General features: G+C 56.8%; 1 protein-coding gene across 2 annotated transcripts in view; it reads left to right on the forward strand.

Annotated features, from left to right (window-relative positions):
- Emp2 (epithelial membrane protein 2) overlaps positions 1-19,158 on the forward strand; it is a 61,352-nt gene that overhangs the window by 12,175 nt on the left and 30,019 nt on the right. Inside the window, exons 2-5 of one of the 2 annotated variants that reach the window (XM_077106145.1) lie at positions 10,207-10,343; positions 10,855-10,945; positions 13,588-13,734; positions 15,299-15,395. In XM_077106145.1, coding sequence (XP_076962260.1) covers positions 10,266-10,343; positions 10,855-10,945; positions 13,588-13,734; positions 15,299-15,395 — 413 coding nt within the window. In that variant the 5' untranslated portion in view covers positions 10,207-10,265. Of the gene's footprint in view, positions 1-10,206; positions 10,344-10,854; positions 10,946-13,587; positions 13,735-15,298; positions 17,831-19,158 lie in introns of those variants that run through there. The other variant, XM_077106146.1, reaches the window with a different exon arrangement.

The raw sequence follows: 19,158 nt of genomic DNA on the forward strand, positions 1-19,158 counted from the left end.
TGGACCGTTTTGTGGAGTTGGATTCTTCTTCTTAACCGGGAGGAGGAGCCTGGCTGCATCTCTTTGCTCCTCCGTGTGCTCGGTTCCTTCCGTCTTCCTCCAGCAACATCCACGGGGCTGGGAAGAGCGACCTGCAGGGATGTGCAAGTCCCCGACCTGCTCGGGGTCACAGCCCACCCAGGAGACACTCAGCCCACAGGGGACCCTTGAGAGGAGTCAGGGCGCCAGCTCATCTCACTGACGCAGGGCCACCAAGTCTACACCGACTGTCCCACCCCGTGCCTTTCCTGGTCTCTCTGGAGGTGGAGGTGGCCGGGGGGGGGGGGGGGGGGCTGGAGGGGGCTTCTCTGCCCTCGTGGCGTTTCTCCCCAGCCCTCCTCCCCCTTGGCCTCTCTCCCTGGCAGAATCTCTCAGGGGCCAATGGCTCCATCTGCCCCCCACACCGTGGGGCTGGGATTGCCGCTCCAGCTCCTGTATCCTCCCAAGGGACGCTCCTGGCCCTGCTGCGCCTGCTGCCCACTGCCTGCACCCACTTCCGCCATTGCCCTCCTGACGGGTCTCAGACCAAACCGAGTCTTCCCCTGGCCCCCAGGTGTGCCTCTTGCCCACCTGGGGCAGACGTGGAACCAGCACCCGCTCTGGGACGGCTGAGGACCTCCAGGGTCCTTGGGCACCCGCCTGTCACCCAGCCTGTGGATGCTCCGCCTGGAGGAGCTCTGTCCCCTGCCCGGTTCCCACCTGGGCCAGGCCTTCGCCCTTTCTCTCCGGGGCGCCCTGGGCTCCCCAGCTGTCCTCCTCCCAGGCCTTCCTTCTGCCGCAGAATGCCCCCCCTAGAAGCGGGTCTCGGACAGTCCTGCCTAAGAACCCTCCTCAGCCCCGACGCCTCCTGGTAACGTCCACCCTGTGCTTCCCGCCCGGGGAGGTCCTGGCTGGCCTGGCCTTGCCCAGCACCCCCCTCGCCTGGGGCTGCTCCCGCCCGCCCAGGGCCAGCCACACCACAGGTGCCGCCCTGCGCAGGTGGCCAAGTCCCGTCTGCTGTTCACACACCGTCCTCCACACGCCCAGCCGCTCCAGGGGCACAGTGTGCCCTCCCCTCTGGGTGTCCCTGGGGCCTGCTCCACGGTGCTCAGTGACTGTCCCTGGCATGAATAATTGCTCCATTTTTAAAGAATGAGCAATAGTTAGTGGCTGGAAGGCTGAGGCCCGAGTCCCGGCCCTGCCACCAGTGAAGTGGCTAATGGGAACAGGTCTGTCACTTTGATCCCCTACAAAGTGAGTCATCACAGTCCGTGCCTGTCCTTACGAGAGGCCTGTGACCCCTCCGAGGACGTCTGTTCTACACACAGTGGTGGGAAGAGCCCTCAGCGGGAGGACGGGGCGAGGCCGTCATCCTCTGCTCCCTTGGTCCCTGGGTGCTTCAAAGCCGACCCAGGACCAGGCCTGGAGGAATGGCAGGCAGCTATGGCCAGCATCTGAAGCCCCAGGTGGACCAGGACTTGGGTGGATCCCACATTAGGCCTTAAGGTGACAGGACCCCAGAAGGGAAGGGAAATCAGGCTGAAGCTGGACGCCCTGCTGGTTCTGGGGGTGGACGCCTGGGCTCAGGTCCCAGCCCCAGCCTTTGTTAGCAGGTGGCCTCTGGGACGTTTCCCGACCTCCCTGGGCCTCACTCTACCTGTGAGATGGGGCTGATCCTAGCCTACATCAGAGTTGGGTGGGGGCACACCCGGGGCAGTAATCCTGGCTGTCCTTAGAGTGGACATCCTGCTTCTCCCTGTTCCAGTGGCTGAGACCCGGACTGTGCAGACAGATTCCGACAGTCGGCCTCAGTGGCTTCTGCCCTGGAGCACTGCCAAATTCCACTGTCCCGCCTGGGGCCGTTTCCGGACAGAACCGACGGTTGGCCCTGTGCCCGGAGCCCTGGCCACAGTGAGCACCAAGCTGGGCCGCCAGGGCGCATGGGCTTCCGCTGTCCCCGGGGCATCTCGGAAGCCTGGATATTCCTGGCTGGCAGGTGTCCAGACACCAGGGAAGAGGCTGCGCTGACCTCTGCCTTCCTGAAAATAGAGGCCAAAGCCACTGACCCCTCCGAGTGCAGGGGCAGTGGGAGGGGCCTGGGCTCCGGCCAGCCTGGGGTCGAAGCACCAGCCCCACGGTGGCCCTTGGAATCCCGCTGGCTGCCGGGTGACCGCACGGCTGCCCGCCTTCCCCAGGGGCCGTGCCAGGGCTGCTGGGCGCTTTGCGCGAGCCCCCGGGGGGACCGGGGGACTGGGGGGGGACCCGGGGGACTGGGGGGGGACCGCGTCGGTTGGAGGACGGCCCCACCCCCAGACGGTCTGAATGGAAGGCTCCAGCCTCGAGACCGTCCTTTGCCTGCGGGTCCCGGGAAGGGTCAGCAGAGGCGAGAACCGGTGGCTCCAGCAGGAGGAAGAGGCCCCCATGGAGCGGCGAGTGGGGCCGAGATCTGTGTCTTCATGATCAGGGGGTGGACCGGGACCCTGGACCTGGGCGCGGCCCTGAGGCCTCCCTTCCACCCACGAGGCCCTGGTGGACCTGTCGCCCACCGGTGCAGACTGGATATCGCCTCTGGGAGCGGGAGGGCCAGTGAGTCACCGTGGACAGACTTGTGCTTCCCCACCCCAGGGCTAGACGCACCACGGCTCGGCGCATGCGCGCCCGCATTTCCAGCACAGTGGACAGTGGACAGTGGACGAGGCCCGCAGGGCCGCACCTCCGCCTAGGACATGATGGAGCTCAGCTTAGCCAGCCCTTGGGGTACTGACCACCACCTTGTCCACTGTTAGAACTCCAAAGTCACTGAGTCCCACATACTCCGTGTGTGTGTGTGTGCGTGTGTGCGTGTGTGCGTGTGTGCGTGTGTGCGTGCGTGCGTGCGTGTGTGCGTGTGTGCGTGTGTGCGTGTGTGCGTGTGTGGGTGTGTGTGTGTGTGTGCGTGTGTGCGTGTGTGCGTGTGTGGGTGTGCGTGTGCGTGTGCGTGTGTGTGTGCGTGTGTGTGTGTGTGTGTGTGTGTGTGTGTGCGGAATTCCTGTAGCTCCACCGAGACACCCAGGGCCTCGCCCCTTCCTCCTGGCCTTGTGCTATCAGGTCCCGACGCCCAGAGGGTGCTCTTGCTGCTGAGGAAACCCTTTTGCCGCTTCTCCTACTGTGGTCCCCAATTTCTTTTCCTAAAATAAAATATCCACCGGGCAAGGTGGTGCACACCTGAGACCCTAGCTACCTGGGAGGCTGAGGCAGGAGGATTGCAAAATCGAGCTCAAAGTGGGCGACTTAGAGAGGCCTCGACTTGACATGAAACATAAAAAGTAAAGAGGGCTTGGGGTGTAGCTCAGGGTGCTGGGGGCTCCGGTTTCAATCGCCAACACCGCCCAAACCAAGCTGAACTAAACCCCCGCGGCTCCAACGCCCTGCTTTGTAGGCTGATTTATGTGATTGTTTTATGGGTATTTCACAGACCTCGAGAACTTGGGCTTCAGTCATGGAATGTACCCAGTCGGAGCACCCAGGTGATTTACTGCACCCAGGGAGCTCCCTGCAGAAGGGAACACACTGTGATAAATAGAAACTGCAAAGCCGCGGCCATCCCACCATGTCTGCTCAGCTCTTTAAAATATATATTTTTTTATTTTTTAGTTGTAATTGGACACAATACCTTTATTTTATTTATTTATTTTTATGTGGTGCTGAGGCTCGAACCCAGAGCCTCACACGTGCAGGTGAGCGCTGCACCGCTGAGCCCGCCCCAGCCCTGGAGAGCTCTTTTCAATGATCAAGTAAAAACCCTATTCACAACCCTAATCCATAATCTACCCCAATCTCCAAGTGACTGGAGAAGGGCTTCAGCCTGGCCAGGAAGCTGAAGGTGAAGGATGAGGAAACCCTATTTTGGGTGCCAGGGAAGAGTGAAGTGGAGTTCTTAATCAGGCCGGGTCTTGATTCACCCAGTTCCACCTCAACTTGAGCTGCTGGGGGGGTGCAGGAAGAAGCCGCCGTCATAAACCCTCCTGCCTGGTGCGAAGGTCAAGAGCAGTCCAGCCACAGGAGCTGGCAAAGTGGTGACCTGACGCCTTGTGTCCTCCGGCCTGCTTTTCATCAGTCAAGCGCGTGAGCATGAAAGGGAGAGCAGCGAAGTGTCCAGGGTTTGGAACTGGAAAGCCAGGGGTTGGAGTCCAGCTCTGCCCACTTTGGCAATCCCTGGAAGGCTTTGGGAGCCTAGTTCCTCATCTGTAAAACGTGGCTAATGACCCCTTGCTCTGCTGGCCCCATCAAGCTGACATAAAGACCAATGCAGGACACACCGTGTAAACCCCAGCTGGACCTTTAATCATGACGAGTCTCGCCTTCATGGGGGGTGGCCCCTCCGGGCTCCGTCCCCCTGGATGTGCTTCACCTCCTGCTTGTCTTGGAGTCAGGCCAGCCCAGAACCGAATCTGCCCGTCTTCCCTGAAGGGTGCCATGTGTGGAATGCTTGTCCTCATTGTCCAGGGACAGTAGCAGCTGCTGAGGCTGCACGCGGCAGAGGGCTGGGGAGGGCAGAGTCTGGAGAGGGAGTGGCTGGGAAATGAGCACCACGAAGGCAGATCTGACCCCATGAGCTTGGAACAGACGACAGACACCGGCATTTGCTTTGCACCTGGGATTCTGCAACAGAAGACAGAAGGAGAGGGCTGGGGATGTGGCTCAAGTGGTAGCGCGCTGGCCTGGCATGCGTGCGGCCCGGGTTCGATCCTCAGCACCACATACAAACAAAGATGTTGTGTCTGCCGAAAACTAAAAAATAAATATTAAAACAAAATTCTTGTTCTCTCTCTCTCTCTCTCTTTAAAAAAAAAAAAAAAAGAAGAAGACAGAAGGAGAAAAAAATTGAGGCAGAGCTTAGAAAGAAATATGGGAGAGAGATGGAGTCACAGAGAGGGGGAAGAAGAATATTAAGAAGAGAAAGAAAGACAATAGAAATGGTTTGGGAAAAGGATTTGTCAAAGAGTGACAGACAGCACACTGTTTGGCTCTGCAGTGTACATGTTTACATGGTGATGACCGAGGGGACAACAATTGATCTTCTGAGACGGAATGGGATAATGGGGGAGGAGACGGGAATAAATGGCAGTAAAAGAGAAAAACTCTTCCCTAAGCAGGAAGATACCAATAACAACCAGAAAACAGTGCACAGATGCTGCCTGGAAATACGGGCATGGGGGGTGGCGGGAAGGGAGAGTGGTTATTTAGACTACTTAGAGGAGCGCGACTGAGGTAGGGCAGAGGCTGTGGGTTTTCATCGTACGCCTTTTGGTTCTGCTTATCTTTTTTATTTATTTTTAAACCATCACCTTATTATACAGGACAAAACTATGTTAAATCACTGCAATCAAAACAGCAAAACAACAACAACCACTGCAGGCTGGGGACGCAGCTCGGCTGGTAGAGGGCTTGCCTTGCATGCACAAGGCCCTGGGTTCAATCCCCAGCACCCTCCAAAACCAAGCAACCAAACAAAACCCCACTGCAATCACAGGACTCTGGTTACTAGACAGGAACTGGGAACGTGCCCCTAGTCAGTCCCCTGACTCAGGCAGGTAAACGCCCAGGCTCAGGAGGCCTCTTTAGAACATTCTATTCAGCCCCTGAAGAAATGGTGAAGGGAAAAACAATGTGGCTCATGACAGAGGCTTTTGGGAAATGGTGGTGGATTTCTGAAAGATTGTTGTGAGCCCTCCAAGGGGTCTCCATCGAGATCCAAGGGTGACTGGCATTGGTCAGCGGATTTCTAGACCTGGTCCTGTTCCTGCTTTGCCCTGGGACCGGCTCTCCCTGGCCTCAGTTCTCAACTTCTGGACAATCGGGGCCTGAGTTTTCCAGAGGCCTTTGTAGTTCAGCCTTTCTGTAACTGTGAAATGACAGCTGTCTGTACAGCGGGTGTGGCAGAAGACAGAAGGGGAGATGGACCATAAATAAGCAAAAGAGCAAGATGACTTCAGAGTCCACAACTCCTGGGAGAGAAAGGAACTCGGGGCAGGGCAGGAGGGTGCTGGAGGGGGGAGTGGTAGCCTCCTGTGGGTGCTCCGAGGCGCTTTTCTTGGGAGGGATGTTTGAAATGAGACCCAGACAACGTGAGAGTGTGAGCTGAGGGGAAAAGGAGAGACCGCCCAAGGGACATGGCCAATCTGGCTACAGTGGGAGAGCGCTGAAGCCTTCAGGAAATAGGGGTGCGGGGGGGGGGCAGAATTCCATATTATGTTTGTTGAAGGGAAGATGAGTTTGAAGGTCAAGGAGTGATTCTGACGTCACCCTGGGTTCAGTGGGCCGTCTCCATCCAACACGGAGCCCAGGGTCTCCAGAGAGGACAGTGTGCTGTGGGCGTGTTGTAGCAAGGGGACAGCATGGCCGGGACAAGCCATGGGAATGGCACAGGCTGGTTTCTGGAGGCCAGAATCACACGTCGAGGAAACCAGAGGATGTTCAGGATCAGGAGGGACGTCCAGGCTCCTCCACCCACCGGCCCATGTCCTGTGAGCTGGCCCGGGACTTGGTGCCCCCTGAAGACCTCCAGAGGTCAGCTGGGGTGGCACTGATGGGGTCCCGGATGCTTTGCAATACGTGAAACTGAAATTCACACTAAGGTAAAACAGCGGACACGCGCGGACTCTGCCCCCCGCCCAGGGGTCTGCCCGGGCACTCTAACCCGGTGTGGGGGACTGAGGCCGCTCGCGGGGCAGGTGGCAGAACTAAATGGCATCCACGGGGAGCCAGGGCGTGGGGCGGGCACACCCCGTATGCTGGGCTCAGACCTTACTCGACCTCTCATAAGAACTTACCCCTTTCTCCGCAGGAACCTATTCCTGATGTCTGAGATCAGAATCATTCCCAGGGGTTAAGGCAGTACCTCCCAGGCATCAAGCATTTGAGAACCATCCTCAGGGTTTTTGCTAACACTGAGGGCCCCCTCTTTTTATTAACATGATATTTTTCTTTAATGACTCACTTTAAAACTTGAATAAAATTGTTTTGAAGTGTCACTTTATATCATCACTATAAATCTAATACTATAAAAAGAAAGAACCTTGAAAATAAACATAATAAACTCAAAAATGTTATTAAATCCTAGTTACAAACTATGGTCTAACAAAGCTTTTGAAAGAACAAAACTGATGTGACAGACGACGGGCACTGTTTCTTGGTGCAGTCAGGAGCATTGGGAGGGGACTTTCGCATGGTGTGGTTGAAGGCGCTCTGTCAATGCACCATTCAGGATGATCCTTGTAACATTTGGATTTCATGGTTGGGGAAAGAGTGGGTTAAAGCCTTTTTTTCTTTTCTAGAAAGTTTGGTTTTATGTCTACATGCTTTTGTGTTGTCTAAGCTGGACAATGTGTAAAGCTATCATCATCCAGGAGTTTATGGCCAGAAGAACTTGACCTTTGACATTCCAGCCCATATTTAAGTGACATGGCCTTTAGATGGTCCGTGAGCTTTTTTCCAAGGGTCAGAAATGCATCCATTTGGAGGCAGCATACGATGGCAGCTGGGAATGACGCAGGCCTGAACAAAGGGGAATTTGTCCATTTGAAAAGAATTGGAAGAATCTCTGAGCTGGCTCGTTGGGTCCTTCCGGCTGGTGATGCACAGCATTGCTGGGGCCTCCCAGACCGAGGGGGCAGCCACGTAGCTCCTGGCTCATTCTGGAAAGTCCTGGGTCTCTGGGAGTAGCCCCTGTGTGAGTCCAGGAGCCTCAGTGAGTTCCAGGAGCGGGTAACAGAGGGAGAGTGGTCATGGTCCGAGGGAAGAGCTGGCAGAGAGGCGGCCGGGGGCTCCCGCAGTGGTTCCTGCATGTTCACCAGAGAAGGGAGAGAAAGGTCGCCAGAGAAGGGCCATCTTAAATGACCCTGTTTTGGAAATGAAAGTTCCATGGAGAGGGTCTCTGCATGATCTCAGAAGAGCTCCTCATCCTTCAACAGGCATGAGCCCTGAAACACGCTGAATGAGAGAAGAGGCCACATATTGTGATTCCATTTATATGAAGTGTCCACAGCAAGCAGATCCTTAGAGACAGAAAGCAGATCGTGGATGCGGGTTGTGGGGAGGGGAAAAGGAGGAGTGACTGCTTAAAAGGTGCAAAGTTGCCGTTAGGATGATGAATGTTCTAGAACTGGATGGGGTGATGGATGTACTAAGCATCACTAAGGGCAGGTTCTATAATGTGTGTGTTTTACCACAATAAAAATTATCTCCCCCTGAAATGACTGTTGAGTTACAAAAGAAAATGTGCAATGAGTGATCACAACCAACCAAAGTTGGCACCATCGCTAATGAGCCCATCTGACACCGTGCCTCCCGGTGGGGTACCCAGGGAGACATTGCCTATGAAGTGTCTGTCCTGCCAGGAAAACGACCCCACGGACGGTGGGGACACCTCAAAGGCACCTTCTCCAGGCATTTTCCATGACAATGGCCAGCAGTCTGCTATCACTGTCATGAGAAGAAAGGAAAGTACCATTCCAGCCTAAAGGAGACGAACGAGTCCTGATAGCACAATGCCACCCACCATCTTAGACTGGATCCTGGGCCAGGAAAAGAAGCTACATGAAATATTACTGGGATAATAGGAGACGTCTGAATAGACTGTAAGAGAGGTAACAGCATTGTATCATGTTAAATTTCATAGTTGTGGTCATCGAACTGTGGCTACCTGAGAAAACGGACTTGCTTTTAAATTTTATTTTTTATTTTTAGTTGTTGATGAACCTTCATTTTTATTTATTTTTATTGCTTAGGATTGAATCCACATGGGAGGCAAGTGCTCCACCACTGAGCCACAATCCCAGCCCCTGGACTTAGTTTTTTTTTTTGATTTGTTATAATTAGTTTTATTGGACTTGCTTTTGAGAACTGCACTGAAGTATTTAGAGAAAGAGGTTTGGTGTAGACAAGTGGTGGGCAAAAAAAGGCGTGTGTGTACATGCACATATGTTTTATTCCATTTAAAATTGGGCAAAATTTTATCATAGTCAAAGCAAGGTCTGATTCTTAACTATTTTTAATTAACTTCATGTTCTATAAGATTTGATAATAGAATCTGCTTACGAATTACAGGAATGAAAGAAGAAGGACCCCCCTGTTGATTTTGGGGGTCGATGTGACATCTTCACTTGACATTGGCTCTTGTTGAGCAAGCCGATGGTCCCGTCTGTAAAACTGTCCAGACTTCGTCCACATCCCGTGGGGCTGTTAGCCCCTGACGTGGAAATCGTCCCTTTCAACGCTACCTCCCCACATCATCTAGGTTTATTTTCCCCGTCTTTTATTGTGAACTAGCCCAGCTCCTCACGTGTTACTGCCTCTGGTCCCCTTGAGAAGGATCCAGTGTCGCCGTCGGTTGAGAACAGCCTGAGCTCTTTTGCCAGATGTCCAGTTTCGTTTTGCATTCACTTCCTGTTGTATATTATTCAGATTGTCTTACCAGAATTAAAAAAAAAAAAAAAATCACCCTGGGATCTCAGTGGCTTAACAGTCAAAGACTTATTTCTCAGCTGCAGTCCCTGTCCAGGGTGTGAGGCTTCAGCATGCCCAGCTGCGCTGTCCCCTGCTACTCCCTGGGGGAGGGAGCACAGAGGCTTCCCACAGAAATGACCTTTGGCCCCAACCTAGCTGCAAAGGAGTCTGGGAAATGTAGTCTCCGTGTGTGTTCAGAGAGCGGGAAGAGAAATGGCAGCTGTGGGTCACACAGTGTTCTGTGTGTTACGGGCCAATGTTGTTCAAATGGTATTAAGAGGAGGGACGTCTGAGTGGGGACCGACTTCAGAAGTGGCCAGGTCATCAAGAACTGTTTCCTACCCTGATCATTCTGCTTTTTCAAAGCAGGTCCTGTGGGAGTGAGTGCTCACAGTTTCTGGGATAGAGGGATGGGGCACAGCGTTTCAACACGCAGAGCCCCTCCTTCCTGACCTGTGCCCACAGTCAGCTGAGGCGCGCAGCTGAAGCACCGTTCAGAATCAGAGATTCTGATTGGTCCCCGCCTCCCTGTGGCACAAGGTGCTCTCGGCTGCTGGGTCTAACAGGGGACAGCTCCTCCTGCCCCCTTTGGTCCAGTGTACCCCGGGCGAGGAAAGATGACGGAACTGGTTTGATTGTCCTAAGACCCCACTGAACTGTATTGCTTCGTGACAAATCTGAATCTGTCCCCTCCCTCCTTAGCGCACCCTGCTTGGGCTTCGCCGTGACCCTTGGCCGCCCGCCTGCCCTGCTCGGCCACCATGCTGGTGCTCCTTGCCTTCATCATCATCTTCCACATCACCTCCGCAGCCCTGCTGTTTGTGGCCACCATCGACAACGTAAGTCCCCTCCCGCCCGCTTGGAGCCCCGGGTCAACAGTGGCAGGATCCGGTGCCCTCGGGGCTCTGAGGCCCCCGGTGCCCTCCGTTGGCTTGATTGCAGTTTGGAGGCGTCCTCCCTGCCCCGTGGCCCTGAGCCCAGGCCCGGAGACTCTGGCCTCAGCATGGGGCTTCTGGAGCATCCATGTTCAGGTTTGATTGGCAGGGCCTGGAGGACACGACCCTGTCCTCTCCTGATTCCCGCGCGGCCCTGCTGAGCCTTTGCAGAGGTCCTGGGAATTTGGATCTCCTGTGGACCCGGCTCTCCGTTCAGCACTGCTGTCGTCTGGGGCTTTCCCGGGTGTTGTGCCTGGCTTAGCAACATCCCGGCCTCTGTCTGGATGCCAGCAGCACCTCTGCCCTTACTTGTGACAATTAAAAATGTCCTCAGACGTGGCCAGCTGTCCTAGTAGGACCTGCAAGGAGGCGCCAGTGTCTGCCTCTAACCCCCCGTTTCCCTTTCTCGCTGCAGGCCTGGTGGGTGGGAGAGGATTTCTATGCCGATGTCTGGAGAGTGTGCACAAATGCCACCAACTGTACGGAAATCGGTGACCACTTTCAAGGTGAGTGCGGATGGCGGGAGCCGGCCGAGGAGGCACAGTGGAGAGGAACCTGTGCCCCTGCAGAGGCGGGCCAAGGGGTCTGCTCGCGCCCAGCACAGGGAGAGGGGGACCCGACCAGCTGAGCTGGGCCTCACCTCTTCTGCTTCCCGCCTTCCCCTTCCGCAGGCTCAGCCCGTCTGGGTCCCCTCTGCCTCTTCCTTGTCCACGCCTGGCCTCTAGGTGGCCAGACACCACCACTCACAGGCGGCCACGTCCCCTGTCGCAGCCACCCACTGTGGCAGAAACCCAGAGCCCTTCTGCCCCTTGGGCAGGTCACCCTCACCTCTGTGTATGCATGGGATTAAACTCGGGGACTCCACCCCTGAGCCACATCCTGGGCCTTTTTACTTTGTATTTTGAGACAAGGTCTTGCCAAGTTGCTGAGGCTCACCTTGAACTTGTGATCCTGCTGCCTCAGCCCCCTCCCTGTCACTGGGCTAACAGGGGCAGGCCACCACACCCGCTACACGTCCCGTTTAAATGAGCTCAAATATGAAAAAGGGCTTTGGAGATACAGAAAACTACTTTTTTAAATTTAATTTTGTGGTGTTGGGATTGAATCCAGGCCCTGGTGCGTACGAAGCATACCCCCCAGCACTGAGCTGCACCCCACCCTGAAAACCGCACCCCAGCCGCTGTCTCTCATTGTGAAGAGCGGCTGTCCCTGTAGAACCAAGTCAAGATGCACTTGGGATCCCTCGTATCTGATGCCCTGTTACATCGGTATTTCAGATAAACAGTGAATCATTTTTTCTTATGAGCATGTCCCACGTATTACATGAGACAGTCTCGGCCTAAGATCAGTCACTGTTTATCGACACTCAGATTCACCTGGGCACCCTCTTTTGGTGCTGACAACTGATTTCTGATTTGGGGAGCGGAGGATGCTTCTCTCTGGGTCCCAGGGTCTCACTGCGCACTGAAGAGCAGCATCCAGGGCTGGGGCTGGGGCTCCGTGCTGAAGTGCTTGCCTGGGACAGCATCCGCGCTCACATCACAGCCGCAGAGATACCAGTGGCAGGCGTGGTTCCCTGAGCTCCGCCCTGAGCCCGGGGCTGAGCCCTTTATGCACAGCCTCGCCAGGCGGGAACCATAGGGAAACTGAGGCCGAGAACAGTTGTGTTACCGGAAGTGGCCCAGCCAGAAGCAGTCGATGGAGCCAGGATTCCTTCTAGACATGACCATGACCAACAGCCAAGCACACGGAGCCATCAGTGCCACCTCTCTCCCGCTCTGTTTGTCACGCTGAACCTCAGCCCAGGGACTGCCATTCTTCCTACCTGGCAAACCCAGTTGTGGCCAGTGTGTGCCCACGTCCCAAGCAAGCCTCTGTCACTTGCTGGTCTGTCCCAGCCTGTGGGACCACTTGCTGTGGTTGTCTCTAAGGCAGTGGTCAGGGAACTGCTGGCCAAGCTCCGCTGAGGCCGGTTTTGGAGTGGCCCTCAGAGCTAAGATGGGTTCTTACATTTGTAAAGAGCAGTTAAAAAGAACAAGAACCCCAGACCAGAACAGAACAGAGAATAAGGTCTGCGAGCCTGCGGGCTGCACTGTCTGGCTCCTGCTTTATGAGGGCTCACTTTGTCTGGACGGAAACGTATGATCCAGGGCGCTTTCTGTCTCTGCCCCTGACCAGCCAGCATCACCCACAGGAGTCGGAAAAGGCTGCCCTGAAAACCAAAGGAAATCCAACGGCCACACACCCTCCCTCTGGGAGCTCTGAGCCGGTGTCTGGTTCTTTCTGGTTCAAAACCGAATAAAACCCAGCCCCAACCCAGAGGCCTTGTACCTGCAGGGGACTGGGGCCAGGACCCCTTGAGCACAGCATGGCTTGCAGATGCCCAGGTCCCTTCTATAAAGGGGCACGTGTCTGCAGAGATGTCACCTGCACGCGGCCTCCTGCGCTTCAGGTCACCTCCAGATTCCTTCAGAGACCCGAGTCAGTGCCGCGTGTCGCCTCGTCGGTGTGGGCTCCGCGTAGTGCCAGGGCCAGGCAGATCCAAGGCTGGCTCCCTGACGTCTCTAGTTGTTTTTCTTTGAATATTCTCCATCTGTGGTTGCTGGGTCCCCGGTGCTCGACCCTACTCTCCCCCTCCAGCGGGACTTGTCTGTCCCTGAGGCCTGTCCGCCCTGCGCTGGAACCTCTCACCCTGTTAAAGCTGGTCTCAAAGAAAGGAACCCCCTCTTTTCCTGTGGGGACCACGGTGCGCATCCTCTCACGCGTGCCTTGGGGGCACACCGGGTCCTCGGAGCGCAGTCAGGAGCCCACGACGCAGTCCCATGGGCCCCAAGTGCACCCTCCCGGGCCCCAGCCTGGCCTCCTGAATCGCATCTTCCAGGGTGATGTGACGATCGCACCCTGAGCCCCCTGCGAGCCACGCATGTGGGCGCCGTGCGCGGCCCAGGGCCTGCAGAGCGGCTCCTCCCCCACCTTCCAGAGGAGGGCGTCAGGACCTCCCGTCAGGGGCGCTTGTGGCTGTCGGGGCGGGGGGGGGGGGGGGGGGGGGGCTCCTTGCTGCCCCTGGCGCATCCTGTGAGGCGGCTCTGCGGCTCCCTTGGTGGCTGTGGGTCGCGTACTCAGCCTGGCCCTCGGCCTCTGCCCACAGGCTACGCGACGCTGCAGGCGGTGCAGGTCACCATGATCCTGTCCACCACCCTCTGCTGCATCGCCTTCTTCATCTTCCTGCTCCAGCTCTTCCGCCTCAAGCAGGGAGCGAGGTTCGTGCTGACCTCCATCATCCAGCTGCTGTCATGTGAGTGAGGGCGGGCAGCGTCCCCTCCGGTCCCCGGGCAGTGTGTATGGAGAGCGTGGTTAGTTGGGGTCAGGGAAGGCCCCCCAAGGCACGAAGCTGAGCGGGGACCTGTCAGGGTGCAGGAGCCGCTGTCACCCCTGTGCTGTGTTGGGGCAGGGGGAGGGGGCAGCACACTGGCCGGGGAGCAGGTGGCCAGGAGCCAAGAGCCGGCCAGTGGCGAGGGGAGGTGTGGGAGGTGGGCCTGCGGGGGGTCCAGACCCGTGGGGTCCTGTAGGCCACGGACAGCACTTGGGGTCTTCATCCTAAGCTGGCGGGAGCCACCAGCTGAGTTTAGGCTGGTCGGTGGCAGAAGTGCCCACCTTGGGCCAAGCCCCTGCTGCCCGAGGTAAGAGATGACCGCATGGTCCGGGTCCTGGAGGAACTTAGAGAAGGTGGAGGTCGCACAGCACTTTTTCTACCTGTGAAGTTCAGCAAGACAGAAAGTGGGTGAAGACGTCCACTCCACGACGTGACCATTCGTTGTTATAAGCTGCCCAGAGGAGTCTGGGCCCCTGGATGGACAGTCCCACAAAGACAGCCTGGCTGGACCAGGGCGGGGTCCTAAGACAACCAGGGAGCTTAGCCTCCTGTTGGCACTGACCTCTGTGAATGTCATCAAGTGTTCAGCTACAGTGTGGCTGTGCCTGAGAGAGATCCAATTGTCGATGACTTTAGCCATAAAGATAGTTCTAACAAGTAGCCCGTAGGTTGAAAGTGCCAGAGCTGGTTGGATGGCTCACAGCATCAAGCACCCCGTCTCTTCCCATCCTTCTAGTCTGTCACTTCAGACTGTGAGTGACAGCCTCTACTGTACGTCCAGACACTTCGTCCTGATCTAGTAGTACCTAAAGCGTTCAACAGGGGAGAAGGAAAACAATTAAAATATGCTGTTTCCTCCTTCATCTCTTCTCAGGGGCTAATATTTTTCACTGAAGAATTTTCTCTGGCCAGAACTAGGGTCACATACAGTTGTGTCCATAAACTTTAGCTAGTAAACTAGGGTGACAAACACTCTGGCCTCCCTGTGTCTGTGTGAATAAAGTTTTGTTGGAACACAGCCACTCCATGTTCTAATGTGATCTCCCTGCTGCCATCACGCGCGGGCTAGAGTCGGACAGTGGTGGCTCCTCTAGCCCTTGAAAGCCTGAACGATTTACTTCGTGGTCCTTTGTAGGACAAGTTTGCTGACCTCTGGCTTAGACCAAGAGTGACGTGTCCTCTGGACTGGGTTCTTGGCTGCCCACACAAAACAGGTCCCAGCTAGTGAGCAATGTGGCTTCGGGGTAGATGGCAATATTGGGCTGTGAGCCAGGCAGGTGGCGCACGCCTGTCATCCCAGCAGTTCAGGAGGCTGAGGCAGGAGGATCGCAAGCTCAAGGCCAGCCTCAGCAACTTAGCAAGACCCTGTCGAAATAAAAATATGAAAAGGGGTGGGGATGTGGCTCATCCCTCCTGTGAGCAGCTCCCGTGGCTCCCCGGAGCGCGGTGGACGTGGTTCATCGAGCCCTGGCTTTCTTTCTGGCAGGTCTGTGTGTGATGATCGCGGCTGCCATCTACACAGACCAGCGCCAGGACCTTCACGAGAGCAACCCGCATTACTACTCCCTGACGTCGGAGGGCAGGTACGGCTACGCCTTCATCCTGGCCTGGGTGGCTTTCGCCTTCACCTTCATCAGCGGCATCATGTACCTGATCCTGAGGAAGCGCAAGTAGCTCCAGGCACCCGCCACCCTCCCTGCACCTCAAAGTCCACACTCAGATAACCGTTTTGTATATAATCGTTTTTTGTGGTTTTTCTAGCAAACATATTGTTTCCTTTAAAAGCCAAAAAAAAAAAAAAAAGAGAGAGAGAGAGAGAGAGAGAGAGAGAGAGGGAGAGAGAAGCGTTTTTGCATTCTTGGGATGAGAGAGGAGACTGGCATTCCGGCTGGCATTCAGAACTACTGCCCACCCAAAAGCCTGAGCGAGACAAAGGCCCATCCAGCCTCGGAGACCCAGGAAGGCGGGCGGGTGCTTCCCAAGCGGGGCAGGGTGGGGGTCGTGAGGGGGAGGCAGCCAGTCCCTGGGCAGGCTTCCTGCAGGGTTGGCCGGGCTCCTCCTCAGCTTCCTCCCAAAAGGGCCCAGGCGAGGGGCGACCTTGGCGTTGAGCCCGAGCCCCGGGTGAGAGCCGGCATCAGGGCTGGCGCTGTGTCTGTAGTGAGCCGGGCCCCAGCCTCCCGGAGCTGCTGACAGCGTCTCTGCTTGCGTCAGGGACAGGGGTCCGTAACCGGGTGTCAGATTAAGGCAAAGAATCGCTGCAAAAAGTTCCTTAGAGCATCTTCAAATGCAGACTGTGGACGCCCCCAGACCCGCGGAGCCAGCGTCCAGCAGACGGCCTGCGAGCTGCATTTCTAGTGAGCCCCGCGAGATGCCTAGATGGCTTAGAGCTGGGTGGCAGAGCCGTCTTGGACATGTCAGTGGCCTGGTCGTGTGCAGATGGCCCCACTGAGGCCAGACCTCAGCCCCCGGCCCCTCTTGGTTGTCACTCTGGGCCCCGAGCTCCTCCCCCAGGCCCTGACACCTCCAGAGGCTGTGCAGCCTCCTCCCCAGCCTCCCTTCCTGTCCTGCGTTCTGAGGCTGGCGAGCCTCCCTGACCCCTGTCCTGGAGCTCAGAGCACCTGCCACTGTTCGGTCCTTCCTTCATTCATTCGTCCACGCAAGTGACGGCACGCTTGCCCCGCGGCAGGCCCAGGGGACCCTGTCTGGGTGACCTGCTTCCCCACAGGGTCGTCATCAGGTGGAGAAGAAAGACTAGACAGCGGTCAGGCGCTAGTCACAGCCGTGATGGAGCGGCAGAGGCCACTGAGGAGCCTGGTGCCCACTGCCCTGACAGCTCCGGGCGTTCAGCTCCCTCTAAACATGGCTCCACTTGACTCAGACACGTGGGGCTCTGCCCAGTACCTGTCTGCGTTGTGGCCGGAGGACACTTCCATGGAGGGTCCAGGGTCCCCAGCCAGCAGCAGAGGCGCATCCCCAGGGCCACAGCCCTCAGGCTTCCAGGGCGGGGGCAGGGGAGGGGCACTCCTGGTGATTCCGAGCGCGCCCTGGGTCCTCACGGAGCGCGTCCATCAGGAGCCCGACCTCGACCTCAGCATCCCCCGGGAGGTGACCCTGGGATGGCGAGGGGGTCGTGGGCTGTTTGAGCACCTTGGCCCTGACCGGGTGGTCTGCCGTCAGCCAGCGGGGGAGGAGCTAGGAGATGTCCCCTGTGAGTGCTTTAGGGCCACCAGGCCCCTCAGGCAGCGCAGAGTCGCTCCACTCACTCGCTGGTTTCCACAGTGGTATCAAGTGTTTTCCGTGCCCCGGGCCCTGGGGGGGCTCCCGTCTCTGAAGCAGGACCCACACTCTGTGGAGGGGTCACCGTCAGCCCAGTGCCACGGGCCGGAGACAGGACGACGGTCCCCTCCTGACCCCGTGGAAAAGGGCCACCAGGCTCACTGTGGGCAAGGACGTGAGCCGCACCCCTGGGGCGGCAGGGTGCTGTAGGGGGAAGCTGGGTCTGGGGCGCCCTCCCCTAGGCCTCCCCCCAGGTGGCTTTTCTAGAACTTTCTGATATTCACAGTAGAAACAATCAAAACTCCTTAGAACCAGAGCTGTGGAAGGCCCAACCCCCACGCAAGGCATGAATCCCCACAAGGTGACTCTGGGGCCACAGAGATCTGTCACCCGGATCTGGAGCAGCCCGGGGTCTCCCCGCGGGAGGTGAGGTGTGGGAGGCCTCTTCCCACCGTGAGGCCTGTGGGAAGTCAGGAGGGTGCAGGCGGCCGCCCTCGTCCTCCCGCAGGTGGACAGACCCACCTGGTGCTCCTCGCCATTTGCTGGAGAACAACCACCAAACCAGCAGGACACCCAAGAAGCAACGATCAGGACCAAACCTGTTACTGTGTTGGAAGGAATGTAGTCTGCGCGTCTTACGACATTTTATAAAGTACTGTGATTCTTTCATGGGGGCACGTGAGGGGGACAGACTAACTTGTTTTGTTATTTGCATTAAAATTACTTTGGGTCTCTGTTCAAACGAGTTTGGAGCTTGCTTGGCGCGTCACCCTGCGGGACGTCTGAATGCAGGAGAGTGGGGCTCCCTGCGCCCGCCCCCTGCCGCGGGGTCGTGCCTGTGTGTGGCCAGGCTGACCCAAGGGTGCTCCGCAGTGCCCCACGGTGAAGACCCAATGTGGCAGCCTCCTGGTGGGGAGTGCATCACTAAACTCGCTGATGATTTACAGGTTACTCACCAAAGAGCAACTCGGGCCATTTGTACATGGGAAGGCTGAGAGGTTACGGAAGAAGCTTGCTTTGGGGACACATGTGAATTTAGGGCAGTCAGAGACTTTCTGCTTACTGTGCCTTTAAAATAGTCCATCTTCTATGTTTTGTATAATCTGAAACTGTACATGAAAAATAAAATTTAAAACAAATTGCTCAGAGCAACAGACTCGGATGTTCCCTGGTGTGATGACATCTAGGGTAAAGATGCCGCCCCGGAGCGGCGGGGCCAGTGGGTGTCGTTAAGGTGAGAGCGTTGGGTTTCTACAGCAAGCCGCTGTTGACGGACAGCCGTCAGGAGGTCACCTCCGCTCCTGCTCCTCCTGCTCTCTCAGGGCTGGCGTGGTGGCCACCTCTGCAGGGCACAGGATCCCACGCCCCTGCCTGGCGGGTGATCTCCTAGCACTGTCTTGAGCAAGTGGCCCCAATGTCCACTTTGCAGATGGGAAATATGTGATTGGTCCTGTTCTCTAGTTTATGTTAATAAAGACCTTGGCTTTAAAGGGTGGGTCAGGATGGAAATCAGATCGTCAGCTGCAGGGTCCAGCCCGAGAGACCAAGGGCGCGTGCACAGGGCCTTTCATGTCCTTCCTCGCTCTCCCTCCCCTCCCCCTCCAAGATCTCTTTAATCTTTAAGGGGAGCCAGAGGCAGCCAGAGCGCTCTCTCTGGGGGACCCCCGTTTCCTGCCTCCACGTGGCTGTGACCTGAAGTTCCCAGGGGGATACTGTCCACGTTCTTTGTTTCTCTGTTCTGCTGGTGGCTGGGACCCAGAGCCTCGAGCACGCTGAGCCGCGCCCACCTCTGAGACACACCGGGCCCTGGTTTATCTGGCGTGGGTTTTGTTTTCTTGGATGCGTGTGGCAGATGGGTGCTGGTCCCTGCAGAAGCCTGAGTTTTAGGCCTCTGTCTTCATTCATTCACCAAGTGTGTGTGTAGCTATGTGGGTGCGCACTGCGCTGGGCGCTAGGTGCATTGTGACAACCCTGGTCTCTGGCCCGATCTCGCCATCTGAGACCCAACTCCAGCACCCAGAGCTAGAGTCTGGTGGCTGCACCCGGCTCCTGTTCCTTCACCATCGCTCC

This window comes from Callospermophilus lateralis, chromosome 19 (genome assembly GCF_048772815.1).
Source record: "Callospermophilus lateralis isolate mCalLat2 chromosome 19, mCalLat2.hap1, whole genome shotgun sequence".
In the NCBI taxonomy this organism is placed as follows: Eukaryota; Metazoa; Chordata; class Mammalia; order Rodentia; family Sciuridae; genus Callospermophilus; species Callospermophilus lateralis.